At 38.4% G+C, this 20,653-nt stretch overlaps 1 protein-coding gene across 2 annotated transcripts in view; it reads left to right on the forward strand.

Annotated features, from left to right (window-relative positions):
* Positions 1 to 118: 118 nt before the first annotated feature.
* The window catches only part of MAGI2 (membrane associated guanylate kinase, WW and PDZ domain containing 2), a 1,197,465-nt gene continuing 1,176,930 nt past the window's right edge, over positions 119 to 20,653 (forward strand). Inside the window, exon 1 of one of the 2 annotated variants that reach the window (XM_054725983.1) lies at positions 119 to 674. In XM_054725983.1, coding sequence (XP_054581958.1) covers positions 374 to 674 — 301 coding nt within the window. In that variant the 5' untranslated portion in view covers positions 119 to 373. The remainder of the gene's footprint in view (positions 675 to 20,653) is intronic. The other variant, XM_054725982.1, reaches the window with a different exon arrangement.

The raw sequence follows: 20,653 nt of genomic DNA on the forward strand, positions 1-20,653 counted from the left end.
GCCCCCGGCATCCCTACCCGCCGTCACCACCCCCACCCCACCCGCTCCCTCGCTCGGGCTGCCGCCGCCGCCGCCGCCGCCGCCACAGCTCTCCTCTGCTGCGGGGCCACAGCCTTGAGTGTCATCCCAGGGACAGCACAACCTCCCCCAAGCTCTCCTCCCTCTGCCCGGCCGCCCCTCTCCTCCTTCCCCGTCCTCGTCCACACTCCATCCAAAGAAGAGGGAAAGCACCGAACCGAGGTGGGAGGAAAGCAAAGTCCGCTCTTCTCACCTCCTGACCCCCCCTGGCTCCTCCATCCTCATCCTCTCCCCGCCAACACCCCCTTCCCCCAGAGGAACCCCTCCAGGAGCCGAGGCGAACCGCCCCACTGCCATGTCCAAAAGCTTGAAAAAGAAAAGCCACTGGACTAGCAAAGTCCATGAGAGTGTCATTGGCAGGAACCCGGAGGGCCAGCTGGGCTTTGAGCTGAAGGGGGGTGCCGAGAACGGACAGTTCCCCTACCTGGGGGAGGTGAAGCCCGGCAAGGTGGCCTATGAGAGCGGCAGCAAGTTGGTGTCGGAGGAGCTACTGCTGGAGGTGAACGAGACCCCCGTGGCGGGGCTCACCATCCGGGACGTGCTGGCCGTCATCAAACACTGCAAGGACCCCCTCCGGCTCAAGTGTGTCAAGCAAGGTGAGCGCAGCGGCCGGCGGGGCGGCTGCACCGCTGGGAGCGCGGGGCGCGGAGCGGGTGGGCTCGCCGTGGAAGGGGGTGTGTTGCACGGTTGTGCGGTGAGGTCGAGATTGCGCCGGTGGAGCCGGGGAGCTTTGCGCAGGATTCGGATGTGGCGGGGGGGCGGGGGTCCTCCTTGGGAGGGAGGGCAGGTTTCGGCGCAGCGTACAACTTTGTTTGCGCAGTTACACCCTGCCCTGTGGAAGGTGCTCGGCCTTGTGGCTGACCTCAGCGATGCGGGCAAGCTCCTGGGGCAAATTCAATGTGCGTCAGTGGCATCGCCCGCAGTGGATGGAGAGGTTTCAGGGAAGGGAGAAAGGAAGGGAGGGAGGGAGGAAAGAAAGTAGGGGAAATGAGAAGGAGGGAGAAAGGGACGGAAGGAGCAACTTGAGGGTGCAGCACGCAGCATCACCAGCTGGGCGGAGAGGAGCAGAAGGTGGCGGGGAGAGAGGAGAACTACGCCCGACATCCGCCCCCCCCCCCCCCCCCGCGCCCCCATTTGGGAAGCTGGACCCTAGGTGCCTTGATCCGCAGCCGTCCCCCTGGGGAACCCTGAGCCACTACTTGGCCAAGAACGGAGGGGACCGACAGCTTTGGGCGCTTTGACCCGTCTTCCTTAACTTTTTCCCTGCTTCACTGCTCTGACCCCCCTCCCCCGCCCACGGTCGTGTCATGTGGGCACCGCGCGTCACGTGCGCACTGACTAACCCGGGCGCTCACCCCGAGCTGGCCCGCCGGAGCAGGCTCGCAGGGAAGGCGCGGCACTAGGAAGGGGTTCTAGTGTTGGGGTGTCTGGAGGAGAGAAACGGTCACCCCGAATGTACTCTACGCAGGGCTTGTCCTGTTGGAGTGGAAGTTCTCTGTGGTGGCACTCTCCTCTGGCGTCGGACTGGGGGGAGGCGGGGTCCTGTTTCTGAGTAGGAGCTGGATGGAAAAGCTCGGGCCTGCCACTAAGATGAGCTTCATTTAAATGGGAGGCTGTGATGGGCACGTATAGAGACTGAGATCTTGCAGAACGCTTACTAATGAATTGTCCTTGCTTGAAAGAAAATATGGTCTTGAAAGAGGGAAGAAAGAGTGAGGTAAAAGTTTCCTGCAAAGAGGGAACTCTAACCAGAATAAAGTAGTGTACCTTTGTTTTCCACATGTGCCCTGTGTGTATATGTGCATATTCTTAGCAATGTACAGGTTTGCTGGTGGTGTTACATTGCTCGTGCTGCCTCAGAGATGGGATTGAGCATATCATTGCCTGTGTTTTGAACAACCGCTTAATCTGACTTCAAGATTAACTATCAGGGCACACTCTTAGGGAGCTGTTCTCTATAAAAACCAGTTTTAAAAGCAAACAAGTGAAAAGCGATGTCTCAGGTGAAATTTCTTCAGTGTAAATTGCCATACAAGAAAATGTTTTCATTGGAGATTCTTGAGTATTAATAGATGATGACTTGAGAAAGGCTAATGTAAACAGTGACTTGAAGGTCAACATTGCTCAAATTGTGAAACTGAAGAGTATGAGTTAGGTAGGAAGGCAAATAGAGCATTTTGGTATTTTTCAAGATGACATACACAAGCCTCAAATGTAGGGATTCATGTTAACATATTTGATGGCATAATTCTATCTTATAGCAATAGATATAAATGTAAAGTTCTGGTGTGAGTCCAGGAAATCCACTACATAATCAATGACCATGGTTTTGTTGGCAACAAGCTTGGTATTTGTCGTAGAAAGTTGTTGCAAAAGTTAATGCATTTTTAAATTTGACTAATGATAGTCTGCTAATGAGGGAGGTAATTGTCCTGTTGGAGTCTGCAGTGATGACCACATTTTAATGTTGTATTTATTCTGAGCACTACCTTTTGAGATGGACCTTGGCAAAATGTAACTCTAGCAGCAAGAATGTGACCAGAAAATAAAGGAAGGGAGATTATTTGGGTATTATAGATCACTTCTATAAAATCCAGTGGAAAGACTTAACTTCTAAAAGTAAGGGTATGAAAACTATCAGGTAAGAAAAGGAATTCTGACTATCCTGCAGTACTCCACAGGACAAAACTAAGATGAATCTAAGAGATATCTTTTTAAAGGATAAAGCATCTTTATCTTAATAAAGAAGATGATCTTTCCAACAGAGCCTTCCAAACTTCTGTGGGCTATATTATAAATTCATGAAACCTGCATCAATGTGGGTGTTTATGAAGAGCCCTAAGTGGCCATATGAATTCGTGCACCGGGCACTAGTATTCCTGTGAAATTCTTGTGAAAGATGGGGACCTGGGCTAGTTATCATTTAAATCTTGCCATGATTCTGTCCAAGGTAGTCTCTATCACTAAACTTCTGCATATTTTGTTTGTAAGATTATTGCTTTTAGAACTCCTGGGAACCTATGCATATAAAGGGATTTTAGGGGAAAAGTTCTTTTTATTCTGTATGAACCCACAGTTCCAGGCCTCCCTGGGTCATTGATGATTGATGCTGGTAATATATTCACAGAGCCTCACAGGAGCCTATTTCACCTCCTGAGTCAGTACTGACAAAAACAACAACAACAACAACACACCTTTCTTTTAGCTTTAAAAAAAGTTTCATAATATTTTTTGATTGATTTCAGAAAGGAAGGGAGAGAGATAGATAGATAGAAACATCAATGATAAGAATCATTGATCAGCTGTTCCTGCACGCCCCAAGTGAGGATCCAGCTCCCATTTCAGTCAGATGCCCTGACCAGGAATCAAACCTTGAACTCCTGGTTCATAGGTCAACACTTAACCACCAAGCAACACTGGCTGGGCTTCTTTTAGCTTTTGTGGAAAATATAATCCTCGTGTGTGTGTGTGTGTGTGTGTGTATGTGTGTGTGTGTGTGTGATGTATGTATAAAAGGCTAATATGCTAAGTGTCCATCTGGGTAATGACATCACGTAGCAATTCCTGGCTTTCTCTTCTTAGCAACTAGCCTCCTTGCAGTTTCTTCAGCCCAGGAACAGGACTTGCTTTATAGCCAGGTACAAACATTTTTCACTTTAACCAAATGTCTGTGAAGCATTTTCTCATACCTCATCTCATTTGATCCTCACAGAAGTCCTGGAATAGGTAGATAGGAGACTCAGTAGAATCCTTTTTTCTTTTCATTAGCTGGAAAACAGAGATTTAGAAAGTTTAGAAAGTTGACCCGACTGAAAAGAAGCAAGAAATGGTGGACCTTGAAAATGACTTCAGGTTTTCTCACTGTGCAGAATATAGTCAAACACTGCTGCAGTTAAATATTTTACCCTTTGTTCTCCCTGCGTGATCTACAATAATAATGTGCTTCACGTTGATATTTACTGCTGTGTTGCTGACAGTTACCTAAAAGAGAAGTTGGGGTGCTTCACTGGGCTGGGAAAAGTTTGGCTAAATCAGAAAGCAGGTCTAATTAAGCAAATTTATTCTATATCTATAAAAGGCTAAGTTGCCTTGTGCATGTGCAATACTGTACATACTAGTAAAGCTCTCGCTGGCGTCAATCGCACACGTGTGTTTCCATCTGTCATTGTCGATCATGAATTTGGTTGACACTTCTATTATAGAGAAAGGGTGAATAGTGGTATTAAAATATTCTAATTAATTTCCTTTCAATGTGCATGAATTCGTGCACTGGGCACTAGTATTCTTATAAATGTGATGATTCATATACACTATTTCTTGTTGAAATAATCCTTTCCTTTATCAAATAATAAATGTTTATTTTATTTACCATTGTAGGCAAAGTGAAATTTTCAGCACTTTAGATATAGTGCATTTGTGATGGGTTTCACTACATATTTCACTTGCTGAAAAAATATGTAAGAACTTTTGGTTTTAGAGAGCCAATAAACTAGTATAGCTGAAAAGTTTGATTGTTTGTTTAGTAGTTGTATTTTTAGATAATAATGAGATGATTGCTTTAACAATAATGAGATGATTGTTTTTTGAATATTCATTCCAACATTGGGTAATATAAAACTACATGCAAAATCAGTTAAACTAAGCAGATTTTGAAAAAAAAAGGGAGACATTTGAATAACAAGAATATTGATAAAATGTGCACCAGATAAAATTGCATTGTTTACTCAAGTTTTATTTACTTTTGTCTAATTTTACATTAGAGTTGTCATAATTTTAAATTACCATAATTTTTTAAAGTTGTACTAGACAAAATAGATGTAGCTTTTCTACATTATTTAAGTGTCTTTAAAACCATTTTTAAAAACCACTTAATTAAATTCAGAGGATTCCATTTTAATTTAAGCTTCTTTTAATCCTGAGTGATGAGTCATGTAAAAAATAGCATTTATTGTCACATCCAATTATTTTTATAAACTATGGCTTTTTAGTTTATAATAGTAAAGCTCCTCACCAAAGTATTTAATTCTAAATCAGCAGTTCTGTTCTGCGATTTCATTAATGCAGCAGACTCAGTTGAAGGAAATTTTTTGAGTGATTTTGAGATTTAGCTGAAGTGCTAAAGGTTTTTCTTTTTCTCCTTCCTTTCTTTTTCTTAAATTTGCCACTAGAGTTCACAGAAGTCAGCTACACAGATTACTGTGTCCTACATTCCTTACACTATGGCTGCTACTGCATCTACCACATGGGGACCTACATAGCCTGGACTTATTGGCCCATTTAGGTTCTCACAATGGAGAATAAAAGGCAAAAAGTTCTCTAATTCTTCTCATGTGGAAAACAGGCCGAATAAGGCTTTTGAAACTCAGTTCTGGAGAAGATGTACATTGCTCTCCCTCTGATTGCTCCTTTTAAAGATGCTTTCAAAGGAAAATAGATCTACATTTATTGTCATACTTTATTTTTGACTGACATCAGGCTAGAATCATAGAGTTAAATCCCTCTACTTTTTATTTGGAAAGGTAAAAATAAATTATGTAAAGTTTTCTCAAGTAAAGATTGATTTCTGCATAGAAATTTAAGGTCTGTGAATTTTATTGACCAGTAATAAAGTTGGTTGAACAATTTGATCAGTTAATTATTTTAGAATAAATTATCTTTAATGTCTTAGAACAAGGTTAATGAGACAATTGTCTTTGGGCATAATTTGTGGGGAGTGCTATTGTAGTTTTTCAGTGTGTGTACGTAATTTAAATGATACGACCTTGAATGTTAAAGTGACTGTTGGCTTTTTTATGTGTTTGTTTAGACTGAGAGTGATCTCAGGGTGAAACTACAGCTAAAGTTATTTAAGTGCCATCATCTCTGCTCTTAACATTTATACTGTACAATCTTTTGACATCTTTATTATGCTCAGTTTTCTTTTAGTTGCTTGAAACTCTCTTTCATAATGAGTAAAAACAATTCACATTTGATAACCCTGACTGCTTGAAAACAATGGCTTTCAAAAGAGTTGTAGACCCAGCCTGAATTATGCCTCTAGAGATAGTATAGATTAGTGGGTAAATGTACAGTCTCCCAGGTAGACTGTCTAGGTTTGAACACTCAGTATACCACTGAGTATTTGCTATAGAAGCAAGTTATCTAGCCTGGGGTAGTAATAGTAACTTGAGAATATTAAGTAAGTTATGCATTTAAATGATGTAGTGTCTGGCAGAATATAAGCATTATGTAAATGTTAGTAAATGTTATTCTGAACTTTTGGTTATTTTGAGTTAGTAACATGATGAAATGTTCTCAACTTTCAAGATATTTTACTCTTAATTGAAGACACCCTGACAACTATGAAAATGGTTGACTAATTAATAGTATGAGTAATTTGCAAGTAAAATATTCTGCAAGTTGTTCTTTAAAGTAAAATAAATGCTTTACTTTGAAAAGCATTAATATGAAGAGTAATGCAATTAAGTGGAATGGAACATATTTTTACCTTTTAAAATAACTCCCATTGATGCTGCTTTTATGTAAAAGATTTGCTGTTTTATACTTATTTTATACTTTAGCCATAATTTATTTTCACCCAGTAATTTATTCCCTTTGTACCTATATCTTTTCTCCTAAACAGTTGGTGAATCATTTATTCTAGCCTCAACAAGCATATAAATCCTATAAGAATTCACTAATTTTAAGTTTATGAATTTTATTTATACTTTTTACATGTGACTATATTTAGATGCCAGTATTATATTTTAAGATAGAACTTTTACTTCTCAGCTAGAAATCAAGTATCTCACAAAGAAAAGCAATAACAAAACAATTAATAAGTACAGCCAACAATGTACAATAGAGAAAAGTACATAAAAATTCATCTAGAAGTTTACTTTGCATTTGTGAGAATAACAATAGCTCAATATAAATAATTCTCTATATTAACACTTTCAAGAAGAAACAACCAACAAAGTATCTACTACTGTTGACTTTGGCATTTTAGTGGAATTAATCCTATTTTAGAATTCAAGAGAAACCTCTACCTTGAAGTTCCAGTGTCCAATATTAATTTTTAAAATATTTCTTAGCTATAATCTGCCTATTTATCATGATAAGAAGTATGAGATAGGGTCTTAAAATTTTCTTAGTATTGTGACTTTTAAAATTACTGTTATTATTTATTCCATTCCATTCCCAGCTCCCTCTTTTTTGTCTCCAGTAAGGACTGATGTGATATTTCCTCTAATAAAAGTAAATTATAATTAGTGTTATATAGATAATTTACTGATGGTTTATAATTACTGAATACTTGCATAGATGGATATGTGTCTGTTAAATTATAATAAAATATTTGTAAAGGGATATGTATCTGCTATATCATCACAGATAATTAGTAATTGCTTCCATTATTGAATTTTATTGACATGTTATCAACTTTTATAAAAGACTTTATTTGAAGATTAATTTTTTAAAACACTTAAAAATTTATGTTAATTTTAATATACAGTGTTAACTGTTTTATATAGTCTAGAGGAAACAGAAATGTTTCCTTTTTTGACAACTGATTGAATATTAATTCAAATGTATCCAATGAACTTACTTTCAAGGATTTAGTAGGCCCATGAGTGGATATTTTAAATGAATGATTACATTTTTTTAATATTTGAAATAATTGTATGGCTTGTTCAACTTTGGAAAACATTTCTCCTTGTAATTGTTACATGAATTCATGTCAAGTCTTGTCATTTTCAGTTACTTTGGTTTACTTAAAAAAAAATCACTGTCAAAACCATGACAATCTTTATATATCCAATAATAGCTCAAAACAAACATGCGACTGAAGAAAACTAACCCTTTATAGTGTGAAGTAAAAGCTATATGGAAGATATTAATTTTTCTAATGACAACATTTGTGGGAGAATTGTTTTGAACTTCTTAACTGTCTTTAGTGAAACTCATGCACATGGAATCAGAGATTTTTTCATAAGTAATGATGGATTTTATTGACTATGAAATGAAGTAGGACAAATCAAACTTGTTTAAGTAAAAAACACACAAAATATATACTTTACTTTTCATATTACATTGTGTTTGAAGAAGTTTATTAAAATGTGTTTTCCAAATGTTGAAATGAATTATTTTAAATGGATTATGAGAAGCATAAAACCTGTTTTTATTTTAAATCATCACTTAAGAGATCATAGAGAATGTCTGAGTAAAAATCCCAAATGAAAAAAACACACAATTATTTATATTCTTAACAATTATTTTTCATTTTGCAGGTGAGCAGTATTGCTTATCCTGGTAGCTTGTATTGTTGTGCACAGGAAGGTACATACTTAGTTGGAGTATATATTAATACAAGGATGTGTATAAACACATATTAATCTAGCAACATACCTTAGCTTGTCAAAATCTGATTAGCTGGATTGCAAGCACGAGCAAACTTCAGAGATATGAAATGTCCAAGTTGCATCTGCAGGGCATTCTAATCAGTCCACAGTTGACCCCGATCGCCCTATCTCTGCAGTCTGTGATGTAAGGATATTAAAGCAACTCTTGATTAGACAACGTTTATTTTAAAAATATCTGGAATTTAAGCTGAAAGGGTCACTAAAAGCTCCTAAATTCTTGGCTTATTTCCAAAAGCACCTAAACATGAGTAACTGTAATGTTTCCTTTCTAGAAAGTCCAGTTGCATTGTGGGTGGCCATGTTGTTGGTTTTAGGACTGGGGTCTAAAGAGACAGAAGGAAGTTGGTCCCCCTCTGGAAGCGCAAGACTGTTATCAGGATGCTCTTACCCATCTACAGTTAAAAGACTAAAAACTTCTTTCTTAGCATTTCTTCTGAAGCATTAGCTATAGCTGGATCTCTTTTGGTTGGAGTACCTATGCTTTTCTTTTCTTCAGTTCAGGGTGAAGAGTCATTCTATCGTCACATGTCTTCTGCTTCTTAGTATACATGGAACACATACTCCAGCACACAGGTTCAATGCCAGTTTTTTAAATCAGTAGTCCCAGAAAGGCATTTATGCATGTGAAGGAACAATCATATTTTAGGGAAAGAATTACATAAAATATTCCATGTGTGACAAATATAGAAGTTTGATAGTCATCTATTAATTTTCAAATGTGAGTGGTATTTTAACCCTTATTAGCTCTAATAATGAGAAACCATAAAGACATAATGAAATCAAGTAACCCAGATGATTTCTATATTTTATACATATTAGTTGTTAAGAAGTGAAAATAAGAAGTCAGATTTAGTAGTTTGGGTTTTGGTTATTTTTATTTGCAATACCAAGTGGCTGGTGGACTACATAATAACTAGGAAATGCCCTAATGTTAATGTAACCAAAGAAGGAGCAGAGATAAGGGACATGCTTATTCATGAACTTGATAACACATTTGCCGAGTGGTTTAAACTTTTATTGATTTAGATGTCTCGGTGTAGGATGAGAGGACTGGTTTCAGCATGCTATGAATATATGGCATATTGCAATTCAAAATAAGTATTTATTTAAAAGTAAGTCACAGTCATGTGCCACATCATCATGTTTCATTAAATGATGGAGGGCACATATGACGGTGTTCTCATAAGATTATAATGGAGCTGAAAAGTTTTTATCGCCTAGTGAGGTCGTAGCTGTCATAATGCTGTAGTGCAAAGCATTACTCACATGTTCATAGTGATGCTGGTGTAAGTAAACCATCTGTGCTGCCAGTCATGTAAAAGTATAGCACATACAATTATAGTAGTAGGCTAAACCATCTAGGTGTGTGTAAGTACACTCTATAACATTCACACAATGATGAAATTGCCTAACAATGCATCTATCAGAATATATTCCTGTCACTAAGCAGCTCATGACTGTAAATAATACCTAACTTCTAATTGTTTAGCTAAAATACAGGTACTGGTGTTGTTTACTGAGAAATTTAAAATGTCAAGAAAAGCTAAGTTTAATTAGCTTGGAACCTAAGAGATTTTTTTTTTTTATGCAATGGAGAATATAATATTTTTAACTTATATTCATGTTTTAAATGTAAAGCCATTTTGCATACATCAAATTAATTCGCTATGGGATAACACTGTATATGAATTTGTAAAGTGCACATATACCATACAACCTAATAAAAACTATGTAAAATTAATGATATCTTTGATAGTCCAAAGAATGTAGTAATCTCTTGTATGAATCAAGAAAATGCCCTTTTATATTCTCATCTCAAGTCTTCCTTTTAAAATTAATTGGAAAATCTTCATTATCTAGTGTGAAGAGCATTTGACAACTTTCATCCTTAGAGAAACTGATTCTCTTAGAATTGACTAAGGAGATGCTTTGCTTCAGTTGAATATGCTTTCAGAGAGAGTTCAGAGAACCACAGAGTTATTAGAGATGTTGTTGGTTGCGACCTGGAATGCACTTCTCCTCCTCCTCCTCCCTACAGAATGCCAGTTTTGTTCAAGTATCCACATGTTGATGTGCTGCTATGCCATGTGTTCCATATCAGGTTGGCCTTCTCCCAAGGGGATGGACTTAGACTAGTCTAAACCAAGCAAGGTAATTCCATCTCTTTGCCAGTGATTGTTTTAGGAAATGTCTTAAAGCCTAGTTCCAAGAAATAAAAAGTAATGTGAAGCCCTTTGGGGACTTCCTGAGAATTCTTTTAGTTCTTAAAATAAGATTCCAAACATATCTATTCTGTCTGTGAAAGTTAGTGCACATGGCAGTAATTCCTGGAGGAACTACAGGTTTCCCCCACTATCTGAAAGTAGAGGGTTTCTGTGAAAACTTTGTAAGCCCAAAATGGTGTAAAATTGAGAAGCAATTATATTAATGTATATGGAATTTTTCTTTTAGTGTTCCCAGACCAAAAGTTCAATGCATGCACACTATTTTGTTCATCACGATTGCAGCACTAATGATGTCCTGTTTTGTGCCAAGTGTGACACCCTTAGGAGCTCTCTTAGCCTTTTCCGATACCTTCGGACACATCTTACAAATGGATGCACAGAATAAATGGAGTTAAAGCACAGATGCTCACAGACACAGTTCCAAGCTGTGGTGTCTGGGTGCTGAGATGCTGAGTGTAGTTCCCAGGGAAGGAGCGTGGTGGTGCCACTCTCGCTGCTCTGGTGCACGCTGCCTCTGTAACAGCTGGCTGAAAAACAAACGGTGGAACTTTATTTTTGCTTTTCACCTTTTTTTTTTTTTTTAGTAAAAGTGAAAATCCTCTTTGGATTTCATTCTGATAGTGAAAGAAGATACTACTCTAAGCCTTTCCTAAAAGTGAGGTGGCATAATACAAACTTTTGAAAAGTGGAAGATACCTGTATAACCATCTGTGATCATGAGGAAAGCTAGCCAAGAGGTGGAGAAGAGCAGGACAGAGTGATTAAAAAAAAAAAAAAGACAAAAAACTAGTGGCCCCTTGGTGAATTGTTAAAATGAACCCAGAACTAGCCCTATCTCAGGACTTCTTGTTATTGATAGTTTAATCCATTTAGTTTGGTTTTCTGTTGTTTTGCAGCAAAATATTATGATTGATACAATTGTAAAATGGTATAATCATATGTATTTCATTCCTAGCTTATTGTTTTGGAGAGCATTGGTGAAGATCTTTCTAAAAGAAATGTCTATTTAGAGAGTAAATCAAGATGTATTTTCTCTTACATAGAGTTGGTTAAATTCTAGATATGGCTCTACTACCTCATTCAGTATTGCTCTGATTGGACTTCTGTTTTAAATTCCAGAAAAATTTAATCATTCTGAAGTAAAATATGTAGGAACACAAATTCATTTTAACATTATCCAAAATAGAACCTAGGAAATAAAATCAGCTAAAAAAATATACCCACAATGCATGCCAACATCAACTTGAAATATTTTTTGAATTTTTTGAATTATATAGTGCTTACAAATGTCTGTGCCATTGATCCAGGGGGGTATCTATAATAATAAAGCATAATATGCTAATTAGACAGGACAGTTGAACAACACTCCAGATATCCTTCCAGACAAAGCCATGGTGGCGGGGGCCAAGGCAGAGGTGGTTAGGGGCGATCAGGCAGGCAGGCAGGCAGGCAAGCAATTAGGAGTGATCAGGCAGGCATGCAGAGTGGTTAGGAGTGATCAGGCAGGCAGGTGAGCAGTTAGGGGTAATCAGGCAGGCAGGTGAGCAGAGTGGTTAGGGGTTATCAGGCAGGCAGGCAAGTGGTTAGGGGTGATCAGGCAGGCAGGCAAGCAGTTATGGGAGATCAGGCAGGTAGGCAGAGTGGTTAGGGGTGATCAGGCAGGCAGGCGAGCAGTTAGGGGTGATCAGGCAGTCAGACAGAGTGGTTAGGGGTGATCAGGCAGGCAGGCGAGTGATTAGGGGTGATCAGGCAGGCAGGCAGAGGGGTTAGGGGCAATGAGGCAGGCAGGCGAGTGGTTAGGGGTGATCAGGCAGGCAGGCAGAGGGGTTAGGGGCGATGAGGCAGGCAGGCAGAGTGGTTAAGGGTGAGCAGGCAGGCAGGCAGGCAGGCGAGTGGTTAGGAGCCAGCGGTCCTGGATTGCAGGAGGGTGCAGGCAGGCTAAGGGACTCCCCCGCCCCCGCACGAATTTCGTGCACCGGGCCTCTAGTATAATTATAAACTGACTCATCAAAAATGTTCCAATTCCATTTTCTGGAGCTAGAATTCATTTATTTATTATTCAACATTTATTTCTAACCTATTCTCTAGCAAATACTGAACTAAGACTGGTAATAAAAAGGTGAATAACTCTTTATTAAGATACCACCTACATCTTTAAGTAGTTAATCCTGAAGTATATCTGTGTGACCTGAGTTAAAATGAGTTTCTTTTCATCTTTTCAAGATACCTTCCACGGTTTAATCAGAATAAAAGGTAAAAGACAAACAAAACATTTTGGTGAAGGAACGTGGGCTAGGAGTTCTTAGTATTCATATTCTACATGAATTGTAGTTTATGCAGTTACATAAACTCTGCATCTAGAAATTGTTAATGTTATGTAAATCTTGATCCCACCCTGGGAGTTTCACAGTTCAGGGTAGTGGTTAAGAGCACCGAGCTTTGGAGACAAACAAGTGTGGGTTCCAGTCACAGCACTGCCTCCTACCAGATGTGACTTGAACAGTTTATTTTACATCTCTACATATCAGTTTCATCCTTTGTAAAACAGGGATCGATGCTGAACATATTTCATGAAGATGTTATGCGGAATAAATCTTATATTACCTACAACATGCTTAGCCCAGAGCCTGGAATAGGCTCAATACTACTATATAAAATTATATATGTATTATATATAATGTTCGCTAGAAACATGAATTTTCAATGTAATAAATGTTTTAAAAGACCGTGCCTAGCAGAAGGGCAGCTGATTTCTCCTAGTGTTTCATGCAACATTTCATGGAGAAGAGTATACTTGAGTAGAGAGCAGACAAGCAAGGAGGCATTGATACTGAGAGTTTTGAGGAGTGTGATATATAGTTTTGCAGTATTGCCCTGGCTGGTGTTTCTCCGTGGTTAGAGCATCAGCCCATGCACCAAAGGGTCATGGGTTCAATTCTTGGTCAAGAGCATGTACCAGGGTTGTGGGTTCAATCCCTGACCCGGTCAGGGCACTTGCGGGAGGCAACCAAGATGTTTCTCTCTTTCTCTTTCTCTCTCTCACCCTTCCCCTTCCTCCCTCCCTTCCACTCTATCTAAAAATCAATAGAAAAAAATATCCCCTAGTGAGGATTAACAAAAAAAGGAGTTTCAAAGTACTAAAGTCTGGAGTTTAATATATACAGTAGTAATAAATGAGTTTGGGGAATTAGATGTGGGCCAAGACATAATATAGAACTGAAGGGTTAGCCACTAAAAGTATTGTTATTATTGTTCTTATTATCATCAACAACCATTTGTGAAGTGCTTACTGTATATCAGGCAGTGTTCAAAACACTTCAGATAAATGTTAATTTATTTAATCAGATTATTCTACTAGGTAGGTACTATCATTAACCCCACTTTGCAAATAAGAAAACTGGAATCCGGAGAGTTTAAAAAAACTTGCACAAAGCCTACATAATAATTAGCAGAGCCAGGATTCAAACCCAATTAATGTTCTTAATCACTATACTAGCTTGTCTCTCCATGTTTGAAAGGTTTTGAGAATAGAACTGAAAAGGTCATGTTTGTTCATAGTTTTCCCAGTGAGTGGAAATGTAGACAACATTTCATGGAACACATGTGGACAATAAAGAGACTTAAAGGGGGTGAAAGAAACAGACGGTTAGACCAATTAGGAGGCTACAGAGCTATCCAGAGAAGAGAGAGGTTTTAAGGTCTTGAACTATACAATGATGGTAACAATGGAAAAGAAATCATTGAGTCAAGAAATATGTAGGTGAAATTAGTATGAGTACACATGATTGGGTAGGGACCAAGAAAACTAAGGAGCAGATTTGGGTAGAAGGTAATTTTATTTGGGATATATATATACTATGAGTTACCTGGAAAGAATGTAAGTGGTAGGCATCTGAATGTACCAGTCTCAAATTCACCAGAGTGGTTGGGGCTTATTGTTCAGATTAGGAATGAGAAATCCAATGAGAAAATGTAAAGGCAAAAAGAACAAAGAAATGCTGTGGCCTCTACATTTGAGGAGAAGTCATGGGAACCCAGGAAGGAAGCTAAAACTATTAATAGAGCAGTCTTAATATTAGTGAATGGTCAGCACTTCAAAACACAGTAGAAATGGTTAGAAAGAAGACATCTATAATATTTCATTGTATTGGGCAGAAATGGAGGTTACCTTTGTTTGGTGCCATTTCATTGGAGTGGATGGTGCAGAAAAGCCAGAGGTCACAGGGTTGAAGAGTATACAGGAAACGAGAAAATGGAAATAGCATCTGCATTCTACTCCTTCAAGAGCCTTGCTTAGTAGTAAAGAGTAATGGACATGCTCTAAACTTGGGATGCATGGCTAAGAAGGATAGGGGTGTGTGTGTGTGTGTGTGTGTGTGTGTGTGTGTGTGTGTGTGTGTGTGTGTTATAGAAAAGACTTGAGCTGCATTTTCTGTATTTGCCACATAAATATATTTTATTCTTTCAATATAATAATTACATTTGTTTTGTGTTTTGCTAAAGCCAAGTCCTAGGAATAAATTAAAAAGGTTCAGGTCAGATCCTATCTCCCAAGAATACAGAATAGAAGGAGAAGCAATCATGTACAAAGCTAACCTTAAAATGATGAGTTTTGATGGAATGGTGCAGAAAGAAACTTACTGCTTCTAGAGCACATAGGAGGGGAAGGAAGAAGCAGAGGAGTATAATATAAAGACTGTGGATCCAGGAGTACAAGGATTTACAGATTCCAGTCCCAATCTCATTGCTATCACTTCCTTGTGGGAGGATTAACTTTATCTGAGCCTTAGTCAACTCATATGTTACAGGGTGGTTGTTAGAATAAAAAAGGATCATTCATGTGAAAATATATTTTTAAAACTTTTAGTGCAGTTCAGTCAGAAATGTTACTACTTAGCGATGGAAAATTGTGGGAGAGGGGGTCACTCGGGGAGTTCAGGAGGAGTAGTGTGCAAAGTGTGAGGAGAGTATGACCAGAGGTGGGAGAGGTGAAAATTGCCCTCCTGTGCAGAAAGCTAAATACAAATCAGTGAGGCCAGAGAAAGGGGATACCTGAACAATCCTGGAGGCCACTGAAGATTGTTTCCAGGAAGGAAACTTGGAATCGTATCATGGATGAAATGAAAAACCTTAAATGAAAATCTAAAGAGTCTGGGTATTATTCGATGATAACGCTACTGATGGTGCTTGAACAAGGGGGAAGCATAATCAAAATGATGGGGGTTTTTTTGTTTTTGTTTTTTTTTCTTTCTTTTTGGGGGGAGAGGAGAGGAAGAAAATTGGGTTTGAGTGGAGAAGAAACTGATAGAAAGCCCGAATGTCTGGTATCTGTGGTGGGAATGGAGGGACAGAGACTTGAGAGATACCTCAGAGACAGGATACATACAAATTTATATTCAACTCTAGTAGTGCAGGGGAGGCACGAATGAAAGATATCGCTGAGGTTTCTGACACGGGAGTGGGTGTGTGGAGCGGATGAAGACCCCATTAAGCAGAGATTAAAATTTAATCTATAGAGAAATGGCTTTAGGCTGTTACAGAAATTAAAAATCACTGCCTTTGACAACTGCAGAAGAGGCAGCGGGATACTTTCAGTATATTTTGGCTCTTAGTGAATAAGTAATATGACTATATTTATGAGATATTTATCACTGATTTTTTTTTATTTAAAATAATTTAGACTGGTCATTGGAGTTAGAGATAGTGAGTTAACAGAATTTAGTTCTAAAATGGTCTATATTTTATTTTTATCAGATTTTTAATTTTATTTTGCTTCAGTTGATATTACTTAAAGAACAGAGAGAGTGGAGAAAAATGAGTGCTGGGGAATACAGTATGTTTCTGGCGACTGGAAGATGGCATGGTTCTGATATTCAGAGGTTGTTCACATACATCTAGAACTCACAGAATTATTGGCGCTGCCTATTGGACAGTTGAGTGATATTGTTTTAACACTGGTAGTTGTAGCCCTTCAAGGAGCTATGGTTCCCTTAGGAGAGCATTGAGACTGAGAAGAGGCCAAGAATGGAATCTGAGGAATGCCTGTATCTAATGAGAACTCTGTCTTCAGTAGTGCTGCCTTTATTTGCTGTATGTTTTTAGTCCTAATTGAAAGGTTGCAGAAACTAAACAGTACCTCACTTTTTGATTCTGTGAGGCACCATTTTGAGACCGAACTCTGGCCATTGCTGTGATATTCTTGGCTAGATTTGGAGTAAACCCTGAAAATGCAAACTCTTCTCTAAGTTGTACTAGAAATTCTTCACTTAAACTAGGTGTGCAATGAATTACCTTCCTCTAACATGTAACATTACTGAAATGTTTCCATATGGCAGTGGTTGTAATAAGCATCTTTTGAACACTCAGAATTTTAATTATTTCTTGTAGTAGCTTCTCTAGTTCCAGGTCCCAGAAATGAAGTATGAAATATTTTGAACTGTGTGTTATATAAGTTTGTTAGAAGTTAAAAAGAATAGCATATACATTCCAATATCTCAAGTCCATTTATTTTATCCAGAGTTGGTATGTAAGAATTAAATCCAGATTCTCCTGTTTCCTAATATCACAACAAAACATTAACTCATTTTCATTTGCTATAACAATGGCCTGTCAATAAAGTTATCAAATATGTCACTTGCAGTAGATCTGGAATTCATCAAGGGTAGGGAGAGCATCTGATTTTTACATATTTCCGTAGTACCTGGAATGGTGCCTGAAAATGTGAATAATGTTTAGAAAACATTTGTTGACTGATTGAATGATAAAGGTCATCTTTCCCTATAATACTTGACTTGTTTGAAACACATTGTATTAGTCAAGGTTCTCCAGAGAGAGAAAAGAGAGAAAGAGAGAGAGAGAGAGAGAGAGAGAGAGAGAGAGAGAGAGAGAGAGAGAGATTGATTGATTATAAGGAATTGGCTCACATGATTATGGAGCTGACAAGCCCCAAGATATGCCAAGTAAGTCAGCAAACTGGAGACTCAGGAGAGCCGATGGTGTAGTTCTAGTCCGAAGGCCACCAGTAGTAAGGCCCAAGAAGAGCCAATATTCCAGTTTGTCAAAGGAGGAAAAACTTGATGTGCCAGTTTAAAGGCAGTCAGGCAGGAAGAAGTCTCCCTCTCCTGGGTGAAGGTCAGCATTTTTGTTCTGTTCAGACCTTCACCTGATTGGATGAGGCCCACCTACATTAGGGAAGGCACCCTGCTTTACTCAGTCTGTCAATTTAAATGTTAATCCCATCCAAAAACACCTTCACAGATACAGTCAGAGATTGACCAAATATCTGGGCATGCCATGGTCCAATTGAGTTAATAATAAATTAACCAGCACACATTAACAACCTCTATCCACAATTAACAAACGTAAGTATAGCCATTTTTTGCCTACAATTATACCCTTTAAAATATTTTAAAACATTTGAAATGATTTCTTTCTGAATGTATTTACAGCTCTCTATATTATGCCGTGGTAGATGTTTGGCAGTGTGATCATTACCTACCTCATCCATTATTAGACTCATTTCACTTAAAGTATTATTTATTTATTTTTTGAAATATGCCCCATTTTGTTCTGGAATGTATTCTTGCTCATAATTAATCTAAATTACATTTTTTTTCTAGTTTATTGAGTATCCTTTTCATCCTTACACTGAAACTATTGTGAAAGGAATCTATGTTGAATTTTAAAGTTATATATTAAATAGTTTAGCAGTGAGTAATCCAGGTCTATTTGATTCAAAGCAGTATACTAGTAATCCCAGTAAAAAGCCAGGTTACTGAGTCAATTACCCATCAACATGTAAGAGAGTTTAGCTGCTAATGACTGAAGCAGAATGACATTGCCACAGACCTCAAGTATCAAAAGGAAGCTTATATAGTTAGAATAAGATATTCTTTATTGGGAGAACTAAATGCGAATTGTTTCAGGCTGTTTGAGAAGAGAAAATTGCTCTAGTTGAGAACTAAGGAAAATATAGAGTTGGTAGATTAAGTAGTTCATAGTCAATTACTAAGAAAATGGTATTCATGTGTCATCCTTTAAAAAACATGTTTAAATAGTCTGAGTAATCAGAAATAAGAGCTCATTCAGCCATGGAAAAACATAGTACGTGCTTTTGTATTGAAAATATGTATTTTTCCTTTTCTTTGTTCCACTTAATATTTTGATGTATTTGGTTGGTAGGTAAGTAAACTAATTTCCTTATTTTTAAAATTTTAAATATTAATATGGCATTTTCTAAAGTTATTAATGTTGAACTTGAAAGTTCATGTTCAATTTAGTCCTGCAATGTAAGCATTGCTGAATTTACATAGGGGCATTTAATAAAAAACATGTAGTAGTGATAGTAATAATAATAATAATAATAACCACTTATATTGACCACTTAGTATGTTTTGGTCATATGTAGTATCTCATGTGACCGATTTATTGAAAAGATAGGGCTAAGAAGGTACAAACTAGAAACAATTAGTTGACATTTGAACGACCTGGGTTTGAACTTCATGGGTCCACTCACATGCAACTTTTTCAATAAATACTGTAAGTGTATTTTCTTTTCCTTATGATTTTCTTAATAACATTTTCTATTCTCTAGCTTACTTTAGTATAAAAACATATTATATAATACCTTTAACATACAGAATATGTGTTAATTGACTTTTTATGTTTTTCATAATGCTGATAGTAGTTAAGTTTTGTGGGAGTCAAAAGGTACATGCAGATTTTTGAGTGTGTGGGGGGAATCATCATCCCTAATCCCCTTGTTGCACGAGGGTCAACTATATTTTTCTCTCACTTACCCCCTGCCTTACCACATACCTCACTGTTTTTTAATTTCATGTTTCAGAATAATCTCATTTTGGGGTATAAAAAAATGTAGTCTGTTCAAAACATAGACTTTAACTTTGCATTCAATTTAAATGTCTCCTGCGTTTTTTATTAATCAATTAATTTCTTTTATTATTGTTGACAATTATATTAGTTTCAAGTGTACTATATAATGATTCTACATTATACAGGTTGGAGCAAAAGTAGGCTTACAATTTTTCATTTGGAAAATAATATAATAATTAATACAAAACAATAAATAAATAAAAAATAAAATGTTTCATGTACTCACAATTATAAACCTACTTTTGTTGCCCTCTATATAACTTACAAAGTGATCACAATATACTTAGAAAACATCTACCACTGTACAAAGTTATTATAGTATTACTAGAGGCCCAGTGCACGAATTCATGCACAGGTGGGGTCCTTCAGCCTGGCTGGTGATTGGGACCGATTGAAGGGGACTGGACAGGTGGGGGGAGGGGCCACAGGAGGTTGGCCAGGCAAGGGAGGTTGCTTGTGGAGTGAACTGACCAACAGGGGGCAGCCCCTGCATTGAGCTTCTGCCTCCTTGTGGTCAGTGCATGTCATAGCAACTGGTTGTTCAGTCACTTAGGCTTTTATATATGTACTAGAGGCCCAGTGCAAGAAATTTGTGCTTGGGGGGAGGGTGTCCCTCAGCCCAGCCTGCACCCTCTCCAATCTGGGACCCCTTGAGGGATGTCTAACTGCCCATTTAGGCCCTATTCCAGTAGAATTGGGCCTAAACGGGCAGTCGGACATCCCTCTCACAATCCAGGATTGCTGGGTCCCAATTGCTCGCCTGCCTGCCTTCCTGATTGCCCCTAACAGCTTCTGCCTGCCAGCCTGATCAGCCCCTAACCACTCCCCTGCCAACCTGATTGATGCCTAACTGCTCCCCTATCACCCTGTTTGCCCCTAACTGCCCTCCCCTGCAGGCCTGGTCCCGTCCAACTGCTCTCCCCTGCAGGCCTGGGTCCCCCCTAACTGCCCTTCCTGCAGGCTCGGTCACCCCCAACTTCCCTCCTCTGCCAGCCTGGTCACCCCTAACTGCCCTCCCCCTGCAGATATGGTCCCTCCAACTGCTCTCCCCTGTAGGCT

The sequence above is a fragment of the Eptesicus fuscus genome, chromosome 14 (genome assembly GCF_027574615.1).
Source record: "Eptesicus fuscus isolate TK198812 chromosome 14, DD_ASM_mEF_20220401, whole genome shotgun sequence".
Classification (NCBI taxonomy): domain Eukaryota; kingdom Metazoa; phylum Chordata; class Mammalia; order Chiroptera; family Vespertilionidae; genus Eptesicus; species Eptesicus fuscus.